Source organism: Apium graveolens, chromosome 1, assembly GCF_009905375.1.
Source record: "Apium graveolens cultivar Ventura chromosome 1, ASM990537v1, whole genome shotgun sequence".
NCBI classification, from domain to species: Eukaryota; Viridiplantae; Streptophyta; class Magnoliopsida; order Apiales; family Apiaceae; genus Apium; species Apium graveolens.
The window spans coordinates 270,727-288,011 of record NC_133647.1 but is presented as its reverse complement, the minus strand read 5'-3'; the positions used below and the strand labels follow the sequence as shown (position 1 = coordinate 288,011).

Genomic DNA, 17,285 nt, shown 5'->3' with positions numbered 1-17,285 from the left:
TTCATAATTTCTTTATAATGTTTAGTTTAAGATATTGATTTAAATATAAAAATGTTATTATGTTATTATTAAATTTCTTTTTATTAAATATTATTATTTTATTTTATCTCACATATATTTATTTATTTAAAATTAACAAAAAATAAGATTTTGAATACAGATTATAGTTAATACCAGTGGAGTATAATTGCTTACGGGTTGAATAAAATTTTAGCTAATCATGTTTTAACTAATAGTTATAGATGTTAGCGTTGGAGATGTTATTAGACCTTACATACCCTCGTGAAATAACTCAAAAAAATATATATAGTTTTAAATTTTCTTCATATATCAAATATATTAATTATTATAGAAACTTCGTGTGATATTACAAAAAATTTTTATTTATGACCCTAATTTTTTATTATTTTTTCTAATTTTAAAAATAGAGTCGAAGAAAAACATGAATTTAATGGTGCGAGAAAAAAGCGTTCCATTTTACACTTAACAGTTTGAGCACGTTAAGCACGGACTTTTTACTCTTAATTCACATTTCAACATTCCATTTTTACCCTCTATGTTTCCTTAACTTTCTCACGTAACAGTGTCATAAATTATTAATTTCAAATTTTGAATGATATTTTCAAATTACCCGATATTTGACCATTTTTTTTTAAAACTATATTTTAATTTTAATCTAATTAATGATTAATCGAGACATAAATTTTTTGAACTCCGATTAATCGATTAATCAATCGGTTTCACATCATAATTGATAAAGACATGGGCATTTTAGTCATTTCAGTTGTCAACACGTACAGCTCTCCGAAGCTTCTTCTTCTTCCTTCTTACTTGCTCACATTGACTTGGAATATACAAATAACACACCTAGCATATACTTACAATCGCCTTGTATCTATATGTATATATAGATATAGTTGCTGTATCTATATATCTCTTCATTCTTTGCAGATCTTTCATTTTAATCAAAAGTGCTGGTTTTATCTGAGGTACTCTTAGGGTTTTACTGTGCTTATATATATAGTTGTATATATATTCTTTGTTTAGTATTGCGTTTGATTGAATTGTGTTGGAGTTTGTATGTATAATTGTTAGAGTTGTGTGGTTGATTGATTGTTAATTTGTGAGATCCTGAATTTTTGAAAGTAGTTGATGAAATCTCGAATGATTTTGTGCCCAATTTTGATCTTGTTAGCTGTTTCGGTTTCGGTTTCGGTTGCGGTTCGGTTTTGCTGTTTGGGGGTAGTGATGGGCTTAGTTTCGAGTTCGTAGGGAAAATAAATTAAGTTAATTTTAGTTGTTTATTTTATGGATAGGAGGAGTTAATGTGTTTGTATCTGTTGTAGTTTGCGGTGATTTTGTGAGGCTTTATTTGATTGTGTGGCATTTACGTTTTTCGTTATATATGTAATTGAGAAGTAATAGTGTGTTAGGACCCGTCCAGTCCTTATATTTGTATATATATATATATAAAGAAACAGATTCCTTTATTGATAAACACACGCACACACAATCGGATGGTATTCGAGAGACCACCCACTCTCCATAAACACACTTAAGTCAATCTTATTTCTTCCTCCCTCAAACATATAAATGGCTTCCCTATTTATAACCCCAATCTCAACTCACAATCCCTAAATTAAAGCTAAAATATTATTATTCCCACCAAATCCTCCCTTTGAATTCCATAACTGATGCACACACTAATTATTCAGATTCGTAACTGACTTAATATTTATTCTATTTATTATGTTTCCTAACATTACCCACCGCCCAAACTTGAACCTTGTCCTCAAGGTTCAAATGAGAAAATTGTCTCATTCTTTCTTTTTCCTTTTCTTTCTAATCCAGAACCCCTGCCTCTCCGCCAATAATTTTCTAAATTCCTCCCAGTTACAAGAAGGCCGCTGATATTCCCCGCAATAGTCCAAGAACAAAAGATCATTTCTCAAGTATACTACAGCCGACCATACCTTCTTAGTTGGTGTTGAGAGGTTTACTAATTCAAAATAGCTGTCAAAATAACTTTCAGCCTTCAACGGCCCACCTTCAAGTTTTAAGCCTTCGAATATTTCAAGTCTTTGTGATAAAGAGTACATGGATGAGCTTGGAGGCGATGAGACATCAAACAAACAAGTCTCTTGTTCTTTGTTGTTGCCACTATTAGAATTTAATGGAGTCTGCCCTAAAACCTCCAATACTGGTGGTTGCTGATGAGACCTTTCATCTTCTTGAAGTTTTCCAAAATCAATTTTTTGAAAATCTGATTTAAGTTCTCTATCATTCGCTTTTACTCCCTTCAGCTTCTTCTCAGTTTCGTGGACCGACTTCTGGGCCTGTTCCAAGCCTTGCGAATCCTCACGAGCAGACGAAAATGGTCCAGTAGTCTTGCGACTATAGTTGTCCATTTTTGCAAGTATAGCAACCATACCTTCTTTGAGGAAAGAAATGTCATTTTGAAACTTTTCAATATCCAACTTCAAAAATTTTGCTTGCATCTTTACAAAAAAAAAAAAAAAAAAAAAAAAAAAAAAAAAATTCCCTGGAAGTTCAACTTATTTTGCAGTTGTCGTTGCCCCAAGAACAGAGGTGCTCTGATACCACTGTTAGGACCCGTCCAGTCCTTATATTTGTATATATATATATAAAGAAACAGATTCCTTTATTGATAAACACACGCACACACAATCGGGTGGTATTCGAGAGACCACCCACTCTCCATAAACACACTTAAGTCAATCTTATTTCTTCCTCCCTCAAACATATAAATGGCTTCCCTATTTATAACCCCAATCTCAACTCACAATCCCTAAATTAAAGCTAAAATATTATTATTCCCACCAAATCCTCCCTTTGAATTCCATAACTGATGCACACACTAATTATTCAGATTCGTAACTGACTTAATATTTATTCTATTTATTATGTTTCCTAACATAGTGTTGGATTTTGATGGCATTGTCAGAGGATTGCGGTGATTGAAGTTGAAAAGTAAGATTACGAGTATAAGGGTGCAATGCGTGCTCCGTCACTACTTGCGCAGTGCTTGCCTGGCTTAGCACAGCAAGACAAGGGAAGTCAAAGTGTTTCGGTTATTTCTGACAGAGATGTGCATCTTTCATCACCGGCTGTTGAGATTGTCCCATCAAGGGTATACTTTCTTTCCTTTGTTATGTTGTAGCTATAACTGAATTACTTTAGTAAACCAGAAATATTTGTGTGTGCGCGCGCCAATGTAGGCACTATTCGGGAAAAGTTGCCATATCTATTGAGTGTTCATGGCTACTGGCTAATCAGATGAGTGGTGTGGTTGAAATTAACTAAAGTTCTCTCCTTTTTGCAGATGGCTCATCCGTACAAATATGCTGGGGAAAATGTAGATTTGCAAGGAGTAAGCATATTTAAGGTAAACCTAGCACAACCTAGTATATTACTTCAATCTCTAAATAAAATGCCTGTGATCTGGCATCTGTCTATATTTTGATCATCTAAGTAAGTGAGTGAACATGCATGGCATGGTTCTCGAGGGTAAAATGCTTGACGGAACATAGTTCTTTTTTTGTTTTAGTTTTTACGGAGATTAAGTTTCTTAACTTTGCAATATAATTGCAAGGATCCTTTCCCTGATACATCTTTTGCATTAGTCTTATTCACACATCCCTCTTAAGGTCATCCAGAAGCTGGAATGTGCAATATGAAGTCGTAAATAATCTATTTAGAACCTTCTTAGTCCTTTTAATTTGTTTTTCAAGATGCTGTCTTTCTCAAAGGCTCCCAACATTTATTGTTTATGCAGCCTCTGTACACTTAAATTAGCATGCTTTATATAACAGAGAAATTGAATTTTTAACTCTTTGCTGGCTGGTGTCAGCTTTTCCTGATTTTAGATGGATATTCAAATTCTTTATTTAAGACTTGGTACTCTACATATCAATGCTAAAATGTTTATTCTTTTGTCATTCTTATTCTATTTTCTGCTAAAAAATATCATAAATGTACTTTATCGTCATCAACTGGTTGCAGTGTTTGGTAAATTAAAATCCTGTATCTCTTTTGCAGGGAAGAGTTAGTGTCGCGGACATGATTGGTCTATCTGGTTCAGATCTAATAGCATCAAAAGTTGATGGTAGGTGAATTACCCAATAACAATACCGAGCAAGCTAATGCAAGCTGGCATCGGAGACACTCTTTACTAAAAGTTTAAGTTTGGGGTCTGTAATTTATTATTATGTACTAAATCCACCCACACTTTTTTCTTTTCTGTTCAGGATCTGTAAAATCCTGGGAAAACTCGATTGATCTTGTTAATGTCCTTAAGCATGATATTCGGGATGGGCAACTCAGCTTTAGAGGCAAGAGGGTGTTAGAGGTAGTTTCCTTGATCCTTCTTTTAGCTACTTTAAACTCTTGCAGTAACACTTTAGCCTTCTTGAATTTTTCTTTAGTTTTCTTATTCTACTTCGATAGAATTTGTTTTACATTTTAATCTTTAAGTAGTAGATTAGACTTAGAGGAGTTACAGAAAGCATTTTTGGATATGATCGTGTTGTGTTTGATCAAATTATCAAATATTCTTTAGGTTGTCAAATCTATATAGCAGTGGCCTGTTAACGGTACAGGTGTGTGTAGAAGAAATTCTGTGATTAGCTGAAGAAAAGACGAAAAAGATAATTTTTTGTAATACTGCTGACCTGATAGGCATTAAAACAGGCCTGCCGGCGTGATAAAAAACAAATTGTAAATGGTTTGCAGACAATGTTAACCTTTATAACTTTATTTGTTGGAGACAGAACAAACTTCTCTGAGTTAACTGGATTGTCTTTCTGTCTTGGCTATGTCATTTGAGATTGAGGGAAAAGGAGAGTGTTCTGGCTATTTAAGATTTTAAGTTACTAACTCTTCTGAAATCTTAAGGTGTTAGAAGAGATTTATGGCGCTTATATTATGCATATGATTATGTGTTGATAATCCCCTCATTCGAGAGTCCAGAAGAATGGATCATAGGAGTGCATCTTTGTGGAAATACTTAGTCTTGGTTTCCAAATTAAAATATTGAGAATATTGGTGTTGAAAAAATTCGAATATGAGTCTTATAGTTACGCATGTCAAACACCTTCTTAGGCTTGTTCAATCTGTAAGCATGCTGTATATGTAGTGTGCTAGCCTGGGTTCCCACAAGCATGCTCGTATAAGTTTATAGTAAGTCATTGATTATAATATTCATAAAGGAGGAACATTCTGTCTATTTTATCAGTGAACATCTCAAACTTGGCCCAATACTTTTTAACTTTTTATTGAGTTATTTCCATTGTAATAGTTTTTGACTTTTGAGACTTATCTCTGTGTCATCACCTCTATATTGTAACACAAGTATATCTATATTTCAATTGTAATGTTCCATTGCTATATGTTACTACATTTTGGATCTAATACTGTTTTTGTATGCTCTTTCAGCTTAGCTGTAGCTATGGCCTTCCTGGGATATTTGCTTGCCTGAAGGTATATTATTCTATATCATTGTCCTCAATTTCAGCTCCAGTTATGTTTACTGAAATTACTCGAGCCTTATAGAAAAGTATTATAGAAGACAAGTCCAATATATATATATATATATATATATATTAATTATATACATATGTATGTATCACCACTACCAAATAATAGATCTGAAACTTCTTCACCCACCAGTCCACCTCCCCGCCTCCAGTATCACCGCACTCTACCGCCTATCTCCTCCTGGCTCCTACCTCCGCTCAATGTTACCACTGCTGCTTCATTTTCTCCGATCTACTCTTCTTTTCGTGAGATGCTGCCGCAAGCTCCTTCTTTTCTGATACATTACATCTCCAATTTGCTCATTTCTCCTATCTAGTACCCAAACTACCACCGAATCATATCTTCTCAAATTTTGGTGATTCTGTTTTGATTTTAGTGATTCTAGTAATGTTAGTGGTTTAGATTTTAGTGATTCGGATTTGATTTTGATGGTGGTGCGTGGTGGTGGTGCTAGTGATGGCGTCGGTAATGATGGTAAGGTGCTGACAGTGATGGTGATATTTTAATGGTGATGGCGTTGTGTCGATAGTTGCGGCGGTGTGTTGGTGATAGTGGTGATATATATATAAAAAAATATTTTACTAATGTATAATTAAAATTTGGTGATTCTGTTTTAGATTTAGTCATTATGTATTAAGTTCCTAGTTCTCATTAAGTTGACGTTTAGTTCTTAGTTCTCATTATAGCCGACATAAATTCGACATTTGCTCTTTCTTCTGTGAAAATATATGGCTATACGCCTATACCTTTAATCATGTCTGATGTTTGTGACTACATATTCCAGGTCAGTGGTTTAGGGTTGCTGAATATCAAATGCTCATTCTGAATCTTTCTTTGAATTTCAGTATTATGCTTGAAGTATCCTTCATAAGTTTCTGTATTGCTAATAGAATGAAGCCATTTACTTTTTGGATTATATATCCTGCATGCACCTTAAATAAAACTCTTCCAAATAAAGATTGTTAATTGCCTCCGGGCCAAATCAAGTGGGGTGGAGATCCGCAAGGGGTGCAAGTGCTTCTTTTATTCAGTAGTAATTTTCAAATAAAGATCGGAAGCGGTCAATGTTAACATATAAAGTGGTGCATGTTAGAGTAAATAGATACTCCACTCTAATGCAACTATGCAAGAAGCCGATAGAACTTAGAAGCTAATTTTTAGAAGGGCCTCTATTTGTGAAGACAAAGCTTAGCTATGCTAAATAATACCAAGGATAGATTCCTGAGTAACCGATTGACTGTTAGTATTATGAACTATTTGATGTCTTAATTTGTCTTCCTTACAAGTGCACTTGAACATATTTCAGGGAGCTGCTACAGTGCATTTTCAAGATCCGAGTGCAGAGACTGTAAGGTGCACAACCATCCCTAATGTGCTAGCAAATCTTGAGCTTGCTAGAGACAGGCAAAGCCGCCAGCCTGAAAGCCCCTTGACTCCATCACGATATCCTCTTGCACCTTCAGTTCACTTTTACGCTGGGGATTGGGAAGAACTCCCCATGGTCCTATCGGTTGTAAAGAACGATGCACCTGAAGTACCAACAGGAATGAGCCTGAGCTTTTCTGAGGAGGATTTCAATGACGGGTGTAGTAGCCAGGATGGTAGCATTATGGGACAAGACTTTTCATTAAGGCGATCAAGAAAACTCTCAGGAAGCAGAGCATGGGAACGAGCTAGTGAGATGGACCAGGGAGAAGGGGGCTATGATGTTATCTTGTTAACTGAGATTCCTTATTCAGTGACCTCTCTGAAGAAGCTATATGCACTAATAAAAAAGGTAAGTTGCATTTCATTACCCTTAATTGTCGGATTAAAGTTCAATTTCATGTTTCACATATTCAAGTACGTAGAAGCTTTTTAGAACCTGTATGAAGTGTGTCAAGGGGAACCTAAAAAGAATATTTGTTAAGGAAATACTACTAGCAAAATTATTGAAGTAACATAAGCAAGGCTTCATTCTTTCTTTTGAGAGAAATTAGAATGTTATGCAGGAATTCAACAAAAAAAAAAAAGACAACTCAATTATTTAGACCTTATCTTTAATTGTCTCGAATCTCTATGTTTACCCACTCATATGAGCATAAATTGTGTGATTGAATTGTAGTGCAGCACTCATTTTTTCTTCTGGTGCTAAAAAATCTAGCTATTAACAAAATATCCGTTGTTATTCTTCAGTGTTTAAGGCCTCCGTATGGAGTACTATACTTGGCGACAAAAAGGAATTATGTTGGCTTCAACAGTGCAGCACGGCAGCTGAGAAGCCTGGTGGATGAAGAAGGCATTTTTGGAGCTCATTTAGTGAAAGAAACCACTGATCGAGAAATATGGAAGTTTTTTCTAAAATAAAAACAAGATTCGAAGTCTCGGTATGGATATTGACAATATACTACTGGAAAATAGGTTTGCATTTAACTGGCATTGTTTAAATTTGTACAAACAGAATTCACAAGTATTATGTTATTTTTTCGGGTATGATATATGAATCACAAATGTGGGCAGATAGGTAATAATATATTTTGTATTATTTTATTCTCTTTTTTCTTTACCCACTTGGCATGGGCTATATTGCTTGAAGTTGTACTACTACAACTAAATTATGTATTATTTATGTTACGGCAGTAACTTTTATCTTTTATTTAACTGGCACTTATATCAAAAAATTATTGATTATGTTTTTGTGGTATCTTTTATTTTAGGGGCACTTAATTCTCAAGTTTTTGGTTGGTTAAAAACATCTAAATAACCCAACTTGGACTTTATTTAATATCGAGATCACTGAGAAAAAACTCGTTAATGTACCTGGTCAAAACTCACAAGTTATTAAAAGCATAAAATGTTTAAAGATTTAATTTAAGAAAATGGCTTTATTGAAATAATATTATTAAAATAAAAATAAAAAATGGATATTTTTTATTACCAAAAAAAGTTGAAAGATAATCAAGATTATTGTGTTAATGAACGAATTTTCTATGCTAATCGTTAAATCTCATAATTTTAGTTCATTTTGATTGGTTCATACGTATTAATAATAATAACCCCGCATAAAAAAAACTCCAACTTTTTCGCGTTTTAAAGTGTGCTCACACTGGAAAACTCACACTAGAAAAACAATACTAGTAATTTAGCAGGGTGGTCTGAGATGAGTAGAAACCCGAAGCACCTTCTCCGAATAGTACTATCATGCCGGAAAATAACAGCGCAGGTTACAAACCCTAGCACCGACTCAATCGTAGCAATGGCTTCTTCTTCTGAGCTGGAATTCATGCAACAATACCGTGCTAAGCTGAATCGCTATCCTCGTTGTCATCATTACTGGGACGCTCATGTGGCGTCTCGTATCGGTGAGAAATTAGGCTTACGTCTTAACCAAATTGGAGTTACTTATGTTTGTGTTTGTGTGCAAGAAGAGATTTGTCGCCCCGTGTTTTATAGGAAAATGGTTGTTCCTTTGTTTCACTCTGTTCAGCGTGCTGGCATTTGTGTTGATGGTGTGGAGGACATTGTGTTTTAGGATTTACGATTGTCAGGGATCGGGACCCACACGACGAGTTAAATATATCAGTTGTTATCAGGGATCGGGATCCTGTTATTTTGTTAATTGAAATGTTTTTATTTTATGATGATATTAAAATTGTTTTTGTTTTTTTTGTATAAGCTGTGTGTTAGTGTAATCAAGTTATTATAGTTTAACTAGTTACGTAGATTATACTTTACAAAGCCCCTTGAAATCGAGAAAATTTGTAATTTCATGATCCTACTAGCTGAGCTGAGTTTCGTACATGTTGAGATTTTAGGTAGGCATTAGGCAGCGCAGTTGGGAGTTATGATCATCACTTTAAACTTTAATTCTGGATGCCTACTAGGTGTTTGATTGAGAACTCTTGAGAACTGGTAGTCGAAGATCTTGTTCATACAGTGCCTAAGATATGCCTAGCTCAGAGCTTTACGGAAATTGAATACCAATTGAGCACTCAACAGTGTAATTCACAAGCTTGCAAGTTTAGTTGGAAGTCAATTGTTCTTCAAGCTAATACTAGTGTAATGTACTGTATTTTTTCCGACCGAGGAATTAGAATTGGTAGATTCTCAGCAGAGTAAACAGATAGGGGCTTCTTGTTCACTAGAGCTATTGCGCTACAATCTAGTTGTTGTGTTGCCCTTGGTTTTTAAGTAAATCGCCCAGAGACATTCCTGGCCTGCGTACGTGTGTCCACCAAGGCGATTACGGTTTAGATTTAGAATGGTTCACGAACAACCTACCCGAAGAATGCACTATTACGACTCATGAAGATATAAGAGCAAAGATATTGTCCTAAAAGAATATGCACATCTGTACATCCAGAGTACATTCAGGAAAAAAGAGTTCTTTAAAGGTAGTGAATGTAGTAAACAATAATGGGAACTTCTATTAGGTCTCAGTTCTAACAATGCCTTGCACCAGCCCAGGAAAGACTAAGCACGTCTTCGTATATCGTATTCCTATAAACAACTAAAATTATATAATACTATATATTAACTACATTAACTGTGAACAAGCAATGAACCTAGATCCTATGATAACTAGTATTTTGATGTGACCACCATCATTTTCCTTTTATGTTAGAGACTACTTTTGCAGTAGACCGTGGGAGAGACTCGCTATATTTTCCTCAACCCCGCAGTTTCCGCCTTGAAAGGTCAATCTTCATGTTTAGATATATAATCTGCAGTTATGAAGGCTATGTAGAGGACTTGACGAATGGACAGACTATGCACAGGGGCATAGCCTCCTTGTATGCATGTGTGAACCATCACAAGATAGTATTGATTGCTTGTTGGTGTACAAGCATGCTCCCGGATTCTGAAACAAGATATGTAACAATCAATATTAAATTGGCACAACCTCAACCAGCTAAATATTAACAAAAAATGTTTCAACACATGCAAAAAAGGAACGAGACAGATGTTTGAACACCATATTAAAGATTGAACAATGAAAAAAAATGGAGGAAAAATGCAGATGTTTCACTAAATAACCTTACAAAATCCTTGCTTCCATTTCCCCATTAGCCCTAAACTTATCTATCAAATACCATTTCATTGCAAAAATATATGCGGCACGGGTTTAAATAAGTTGAGCGCTCGTACCAAGTTTTTAGGGGCATCATGAACAACTTCTGCAGGCTGGTCTGGTCCCATGCTAGCCAGACAACCTCCTCTACAGTTCATATATTTCTGCAACCTGTTTAAAAGGAAAAGAAAACCAATGGTAGAATCACACATTATATGGAGAAACAAAAACAATCACAAAAAATATACAAATATGGACAGGAACAAGTAGATTACAAGTGTATCATCAGCTTCAAGATTTGCTGATGCATTTTTACCCAATTTACCACAGAAGAAAATGATGTGCAGTAGCCATGTCATACAAGTGGAAGAAAGCATCATGGCAAAGATGGTGGTCACCAAAAGGACCGCATATAGTACGATTAAATTTGGGGACAATTCTATTTCTTCGTACTTTGACACAAATGAAAGAAATATAAAGAAAATGTTATCTTGTTCGATTGGTGTTTTAGAGTTAAGATTTAAATGCACGCAATACCAGACTCTTACAACAAATAATGCTTACCAAGGATGAAAAAGAAAGAGTAAAGAACTTGGCCAGGTAGGGAAACCTATAAACTCTATGAGAATGGTTGATAAGTATAATCTTTACTGCAGAACGTCTTATAAATAGTTAATCTTATATAATCCTAATTGGTCACTATACTTCACTTACCATGATTTTTAAACGTTAATAATACTTCATACTTCTTTATTGGACTTTCAATTCTTCATCTGTTCAAGAACAAATTTTAATAAGAATAATTTAAAGTGGAAGGTAAGTTTCTCTTAAAAAATTATTTAATTTCCATAAACGTAGGTGAAGTAAAAATCTGTGAGACAGGTGACATGTGAACTCTCTCTTAGTTCCATGAAAGAGCAAGCTAAGCTTTTCCTAGTGAAATTTGCCTTGGCATTACCTATTTGCAAGAGCTCAAGCTTGGATTTTATTAAGTTGAGAAAAGCTTAAATGACAAAAGCTGAACTTGAAGCTATATAAGTCAAGCTTGAGGACAAATCACAGACAAACAAAAAATCTTCTTCAAACTTTTAAATTGTAGGAGAAGTGTTAAAATGTGTCTTAATTCAGCATTAAATGTGTCCAGAACCATTTTTCTTTAATGCAAAACAAATATCGGTTTAACTAGCATGCATCATATTAAGAGAAAACTGAAATGAGCAAGAGAATATCACAATAGTATGGACAATGCATTATATATAAGCTTACATTTCACATTGACTGAGAAGAATAAGTTTGTTTGGTACACATGAATGCCCATTTGATTTGCAAGCAGTATCACATGATTCCCCTTGCCTTTAAACCATGGTGATGCAAAGAAGAAGAATTTGGATCAGCCAGTGGTTAATAAAATAAAATAAGAAACAGGAAAAGAAGGAAATATGACAAGAAAAACTCACTTTCCAACAATAACATTAATGCCACTAAGCTTTACTTCCGAAAGTAAATTTGTGCCACCTGTATACATGACATGGTATTTCAGTTCCTTTGGTAGAAGATGCGCTAGAACTCTAGGGAAGAGTACTAGTAGGAAATGGATAATAAAGTGAAAATTCTCATTAAATCTACGAGCAAAGTTGTCAAGTTGATTAATAGTAAAGACAAGCAGATGAACTTACGCAAACCATAACCGCAGATCATAAATAATATAATATGCAAATATCCTATTTATGAATGGATATGATGGTTAATAGTGGCAGGAAGGGTAGCTGAAAGTATGAAATATCAAGTGGTACACATCGAAGTACAAGAAGGATTAAAGCATAGGCAAGATATGAAGAGCAATGGTGACGTGAAGTGTACTCATAATAAGGACACAGTTAAAATCAAAATCTTTGATTTCGATTTACGAAAAATTGAACATAATATAATATAAGATATTTATAAGTTCTTCTCCCAACACCTTGAGATTTTAGGAGAAATGTTAAAGTTAACATGGTATTAGAGCATCTCCCATAGGGGTGCCAACTGCCAAGACCTATGTGGGATGACGCTCTTGGGTGCCTCCCTACTGGAGTTGCAAGGATGCCCAAAGGGTGCCAAGAGAAGTTGCCAACTAAAATATTCTAAAAATATTTAAAATGGACACTAATTAAGAAAAAAGTATTTCCCCAAAGATGATCCACTCTTTGACTCAAAAATGAGCTGAATATTTAATATAACCAGTAAGGCAGAAATATATCGCCAAAGATTAGGCGCAAAGTAATCCACTCTTTCTACAAATATGAGTTTCGGTAGTTAGGGGAACTGGTAACTTGACATAAACAAATACTACTAATTTTCCAATATAACTTACACGACCTCTTGATAGTAAGTAGTCAAGGATCCACAACTTGGTGGGGCTATGTGTGATTGAGCAGAGATTGAAAGACAAAAAGCTTTAGTAAGAATATGCTACCTACTGTTAATACAACATGAATATCCAAAATAACCAAAGAAAAGGCTAAGAAACAATAATAGAAACACTGGTATAAACATTTTTAAAATCAAAGAAACTTGTCTTGATTAAAAACAGCAACATAACCTCACCTGAAGAATTTGAAGGCATGCCAAAACAATGATGAAAGTCACTATAATATGCATTTTCATGAACCTGAAAAGATAGAAACTCATAAATAATTGTGTGATTAAACATGTGGTGCAAAAAACAGTACAATGTAAGTATGAACGTAAAAATTTATAATGCTGGACTATCGGAGGCCAAACAATAATCTCTAATTGAGAAATTGTGTATGATGTGGTCAACTAATGTTGAAAGTTGAACATAAAATTAGCGATCCTTTTAAGACTTATGTGGTCACAACCGGAAATTCTTGATAAAAAGAGTTCCACATTTAGGCTATTGGTAACTTCTCTGCAGGCTATATATTTGGCTACTCTCATGATAAAGAGTCTCTTAATTCTACAATCTTTGATGTTCATTTTCAGAACTGTAATGCTCAAGAGTCGAGGCCATTAAACAATTTACTGATTCACAACCTCCACAAGAGCTATGCACCAGAAAAACTAAGCATTATCTTTTTGTGCCCCCACCCCCTTGCTGGAGGGAGAGCTGATCTGTTTCATATGACCTTCCCCTTAATATGGTGTATCCAAAAGCCAATGACCCGTTGTTACTGTGAGAACTGATAATAATTTCTAAAAGCCTACTTGCAATAATGCTTTGCAAGTCAAAGAAAATATTATTGAGTTCATTAGTATCAGTATTAGATGGAAGAAGACAAGGGATTACAGAATGGTAAGAGGAAATAACAATACGGAGGAAGGGTTTAAATTTAGAATTAACTTAAGTCAGGGTTTCAGGCACAGATATCGTACTTCAGTTCTGGAGAATTTTTTGTTAAAGAACACCCTGTTAGGAACAAGTGGCATTAGCATCAGTCATCAAAAACATAAGCACGCTAGATTCCTTCTGATTTCAAACTAAAATGAGATTTTCATGAATGTGTTTCATTGAAAGCCCCCAAAATGATGTACATTACACAATTCAAAATGTGTTTATGCTCTTATTTGCTTCATTATGACGACTATCTTCATCAACGGGTAACATGAAGGTCTTTTGTGCTGAATATATTAACACACATGTATCCTGTCTGAGATATTACTAATATTTTGTGCCTATCAAGAAATTTTATTTTATCACCGAGTTTTTCGTGATCCACATTCACTGTGGAGACAATAATCAATTGGTACAACGGTACATGACCCTGACTTGCTATAGTTTGTGATTTATACGGTAAACGCGAGAATCTTTATAATCATCTCAGTAAATTTCATTTCCTTGGCACTTTTGTCTAAGTTTACGAACCAGAACAGCTGAGCAGATCAAGAAAATTGGTGAATTATCAAACTATTCCCATGTCGGACAGTCAATTTTTGCACTGGTCATCATATATGAGAATAAAAAAAAGAGAATAAAAAAAGAGAGACTTAAAAATAATTACACACCACACTCTCGGAACTATGGCGACACCTTCCAGTACAATAATCAAAGACACTTGAATAAGTCCCTGCAGATGGAAGCGAAAAAACATCATGCTCTTAGTTCAAATTTTAATAATAGGAAGATTTGTACAAGCATAAAAATATTCTCTGAGCCCCAAAATAAATTAATGTGATGGACTAAGACCCAAAAAAATGGGCTTATTATAAATAAGCTACAAATATAATAAACTATGAGCCCAACATATTAAACACCTAAATAAATTTCCTTAATACCCTCTAAAATTACTATGTATAAACTAATTAATAACATATACGACAGTTTTTTAATTCTGTTTCCCATCAATATCATTAAATATAAAAAATATAACATTTCTTTTTGTACAGAGGATTCATTAAAATGCCGGTAACCTGAGTAAATGCTACTTTTTGAACATAAATCATGAATAAATCAGATTATTACCGGCAGTTATTGGCTTTGCTATCTTCACCTTTAGTGCCGCATCCTCTTGCGTCTGCAAATAAAATTTATGATATCAGTTTGTTCCATTTAGTATATTCAGTAGCCACATGATTCAGTATTGAAATTTAAAATGGTTTCAACAAATACCTTGGCAGGACTTAGGCAGCATGAAACACAATATTCGTAAGAGTTGCAGCACTTTAAGCCGGGATTGCATCCACTGCAAGCATTAATATTTGTTAATAGAATTAACCGCTTACATTTAACTAAAGGGTCAAATAACAACTCACTGACAAGAGTACTGCTCCGCTTTTCCATTACAGCAGCGTGATTGTGGATCCAATGATAATGCGTCACATACATAACCTATAATGTGCAACATTAATAAGGTATCACGCAAGGATGACATTGAAATAAAGAACTTTGAGTCCGTGAAAGATTAAGCCTGCCGGCCCGTCCACAACCATACACGCACCGCTGCTGGCCTAGGTTCCTTTCATGTGTGTCATAAGAATTAATATCAAATGTCTTGTTTTACTAGATAGTCCACGTTGAACAAGCCTATGCCGTTTACTAATACATGCAGCAAGATTGCTATATAAGAGGCCTAAACTAACTTCTTGTCATATATCCAAACCTCTAGATAACTTGGCCAATAGAGCACCAGAATGTGATTTTTTAACATAACACGACAATTAGTAGATAAGTAAAAGGCTTACCGTTGTCATCGGAGAGTAAATAACGTCCCTGCACAGTGGTTCTGCAAATTCGTTTCGGTTGAAAGCTGACATCCAACCTACAAAAGAAGATCAAAAAGGAAAAGGTTACTCAAAGGGGATAAAATCCCCATGCTACAAGGAAACTTAGAAAAAGTAAAAGCTAATAACTGGTCTATATCGGCATTTATAATATAACGAACTGTGAAGGACAAATAAGTGACAAAGTAACATGGCAAGCTGGTCGCCCTAACCCGTACAAAAGATTTAAAACGTGTGAAACAATTACAAACGTCCTAAGTGAGGAGTGTAATCCCTTGGATTATATAAATCTATCGAAACTATGACTAAATACATAGAATAATCATAAAGTTTATTGGACTTGAAAGAAACAGAAATTAATTACTGATAAAGGACTGTGCAAGTCAAACAGATCCTTGAGTTACACGATCCAACAAAATTATCACAGACAAAGAAACTAGCCACTAAATTCTACTCGTAGGCACCCGAAGTCTTATTATCCATCCCATTTCGGAGGAATCCTATTTTCCAATTTGCAGCAACTAAGCATAGGTTGAGATGGAAAAAATAACTTTGTAACGCAGATAAAATATCGTAAAATTTAGAATGACCTTGATCAGCAGATACCAAAGATCAAACACCACAAAATTCGTCATTGAATAGCCTTACTGATCTATCAAAATTCTGTTAATGAGCACCACTCAAACCTACCCTTTCTTTATCCAACAAGATCACGAATCAAGAAAGCGAAAGCCGAAAATTATCATAAACAATAAAGGGGCAGTAGAATGAATCCATCTGATCAAAACACAGAGTAATATATGTATATAGAATGATCAATCATAAATATAGAACAGAATAACAAGAATGTTGTAAAATTAAGATTCTAAAGAATGAAATATGAATCAATATACTAATTAAAAATATATATATATATATACATACCTGATAGCTGAAATTGGGGATGAAAGATTAATGATCAATAACAGCAACAACAACACTAAACTGTAATCAAGAATTGCACACATATTTCTAATTTTGTATATGCATATAGATAGATACACATATACACACAAGTTGATCAGAAATTAGGGCTGGAATGGATACTTTAAGTGATGTTGCCTTATTATGAAATTTCCCCAAATAGGCCGGGTCGGGTTGAAATGATTTTATTATTACAAACTTTTTTATTTAACTACATACTCGAAAATATTTAGTTCATGTAATGAAGTTATATTATGAATTAGTGATGTTCTCATTTATTTAGAATTTTAGATATTTATTTTATTTGGGCTTGCTACTTAAATATCTCATTTTTAATTTACATGTTCTTATATGTCATATTTCATTATTTTGATCCAAAATATTTATTAAAAATACCGTTCGCGCATTATACACACAGTTAAAAGTTACGTATTAATGGTTAATATGTATTGGAAAAACGTGCATCAGCAACTGTTAGTTAATGAGCGTATTAATG

At 34.3% G+C, this 17,285-nt stretch overlaps 3 protein-coding genes across 5 annotated transcripts; 2 read left to right on the top strand and 1 right to left on the bottom strand.

Annotated features, from left to right (window-relative positions):
* Positions 1-830: 830 nt before the first annotated feature.
* On the top strand, positions 831-8,191 carry LOC141659231 (uncharacterized). The gene is made up of 8 exons (XM_074466023.1): positions 831-989; positions 2,966-3,151; positions 3,344-3,406; positions 4,060-4,126; positions 4,269-4,369; positions 5,455-5,499; positions 6,863-7,333; positions 7,732-8,191. The coding sequence occupies exons 2-8, from the start codon at positions 3,017-3,019 to the stop codon at positions 7,900-7,902; spliced, it is 1,053 nt and encodes a 350-aa protein (XP_074322124.1). The 5' UTR covers positions 831-989; positions 2,966-3,016; the 3' UTR covers positions 7,903-8,191.
* Positions 8,192-8,617: 426 nt separating this feature from the next.
* Positions 8,618-9,339, top strand: LOC141659240 (uncharacterized). The gene has a single exon (XM_074466035.1). The coding sequence runs from the start codon at positions 8,696-8,698 to the stop codon at positions 9,065-9,067; it is 372 nt and encodes a 123-aa protein (XP_074322136.1). The 5' UTR covers positions 8,618-8,695; the 3' UTR covers positions 9,068-9,339.
* A 598-nt stretch (positions 9,340-9,937) lies between these two features.
* On the bottom strand, positions 9,938-16,961 carry LOC141659212 (uncharacterized). Of its 3 annotated transcripts, none has more exons than XM_074465999.1 (11): positions 16,751-16,961; positions 15,788-15,864; positions 15,359-15,434; positions 15,216-15,288; positions 15,069-15,120; positions 14,612-14,673; positions 13,193-13,256; positions 12,064-12,121; positions 11,873-11,959; positions 10,684-10,777; positions 9,938-10,396 (listed from the first exon to the last, which is right to left on the bottom strand). In XM_074465999.1, exons 1-11 carry the CDS (start codon positions 16,831-16,833, stop codon positions 10,304-10,306), a joined length of 819 nt encoding a protein of 272 aa, XP_074322100.1. In that variant the 5' UTR covers positions 16,834-16,961; the 3' UTR covers positions 9,938-10,303. The 3 variants fall into 3 exon arrangements, with proteins under 3 accessions (XP_074322100.1, XP_074322114.1, XP_074322107.1); XM_074466013.1 differs by adding an exon at positions 16,417-16,603 and having other exon boundaries at positions 15,216-15,434; positions 16,751-16,902; XM_074466006.1 differs by adding an exon at positions 16,517-16,603 and having other exon boundaries at positions 15,216-15,434; positions 16,751-16,902.
* Positions 16,962-17,285: the final 324 nt, after the last annotated feature.

Bases quoted from the DNA above. Each gene is read 5' to 3' on its own strand.
- LOC141659212 (XM_074465999.1), bottom strand. From the start codon at position 16,833: ATGTGTGCAATTCTTGATTACAGTTTAGTGTTGTTGTTGCTGTTATTG. The intron at 15,289-15,358 runs GTGAGTTGTTAT...TAATGCTTGCAG, and splicing joins GCGGAGCAGTACTCTTGTCA to TGGATGCAATCCCGGCTTAA. The intron at 12,122-13,192 runs GTGAGGTTATGT...TCATGTATACAG, and splicing joins CATGCCTTCAAATTCTTCAG to GTGGCACAAATTTACTTTCG.
- LOC141659231 (XM_074466023.1), top strand. From the start codon at position 3,017: ATGCGTGCTCCGTCACTACTTGCGCAGTGCTTGCCTGGCTTAGCACAG. The intron at 5,500-6,862 runs GTATATTATTCT...AACATATTTCAG, and splicing joins GGATATTTGCTTGCCTGAAG to GGAGCTGCTACAGTGCATTT. The intron at 7,334-7,731 runs GTAAGTTGCATT...GTTATTCTTCAG, and splicing joins TATATGCACTAATAAAAAAG to TGTTTAAGGCCTCCGTATGG.
- LOC141659240 (XM_074466035.1), top strand. From the start codon at position 8,696: ATGAGTAGAAACCCGAAGCACCTTCTCCGAATAGTACTATCATGCCGG.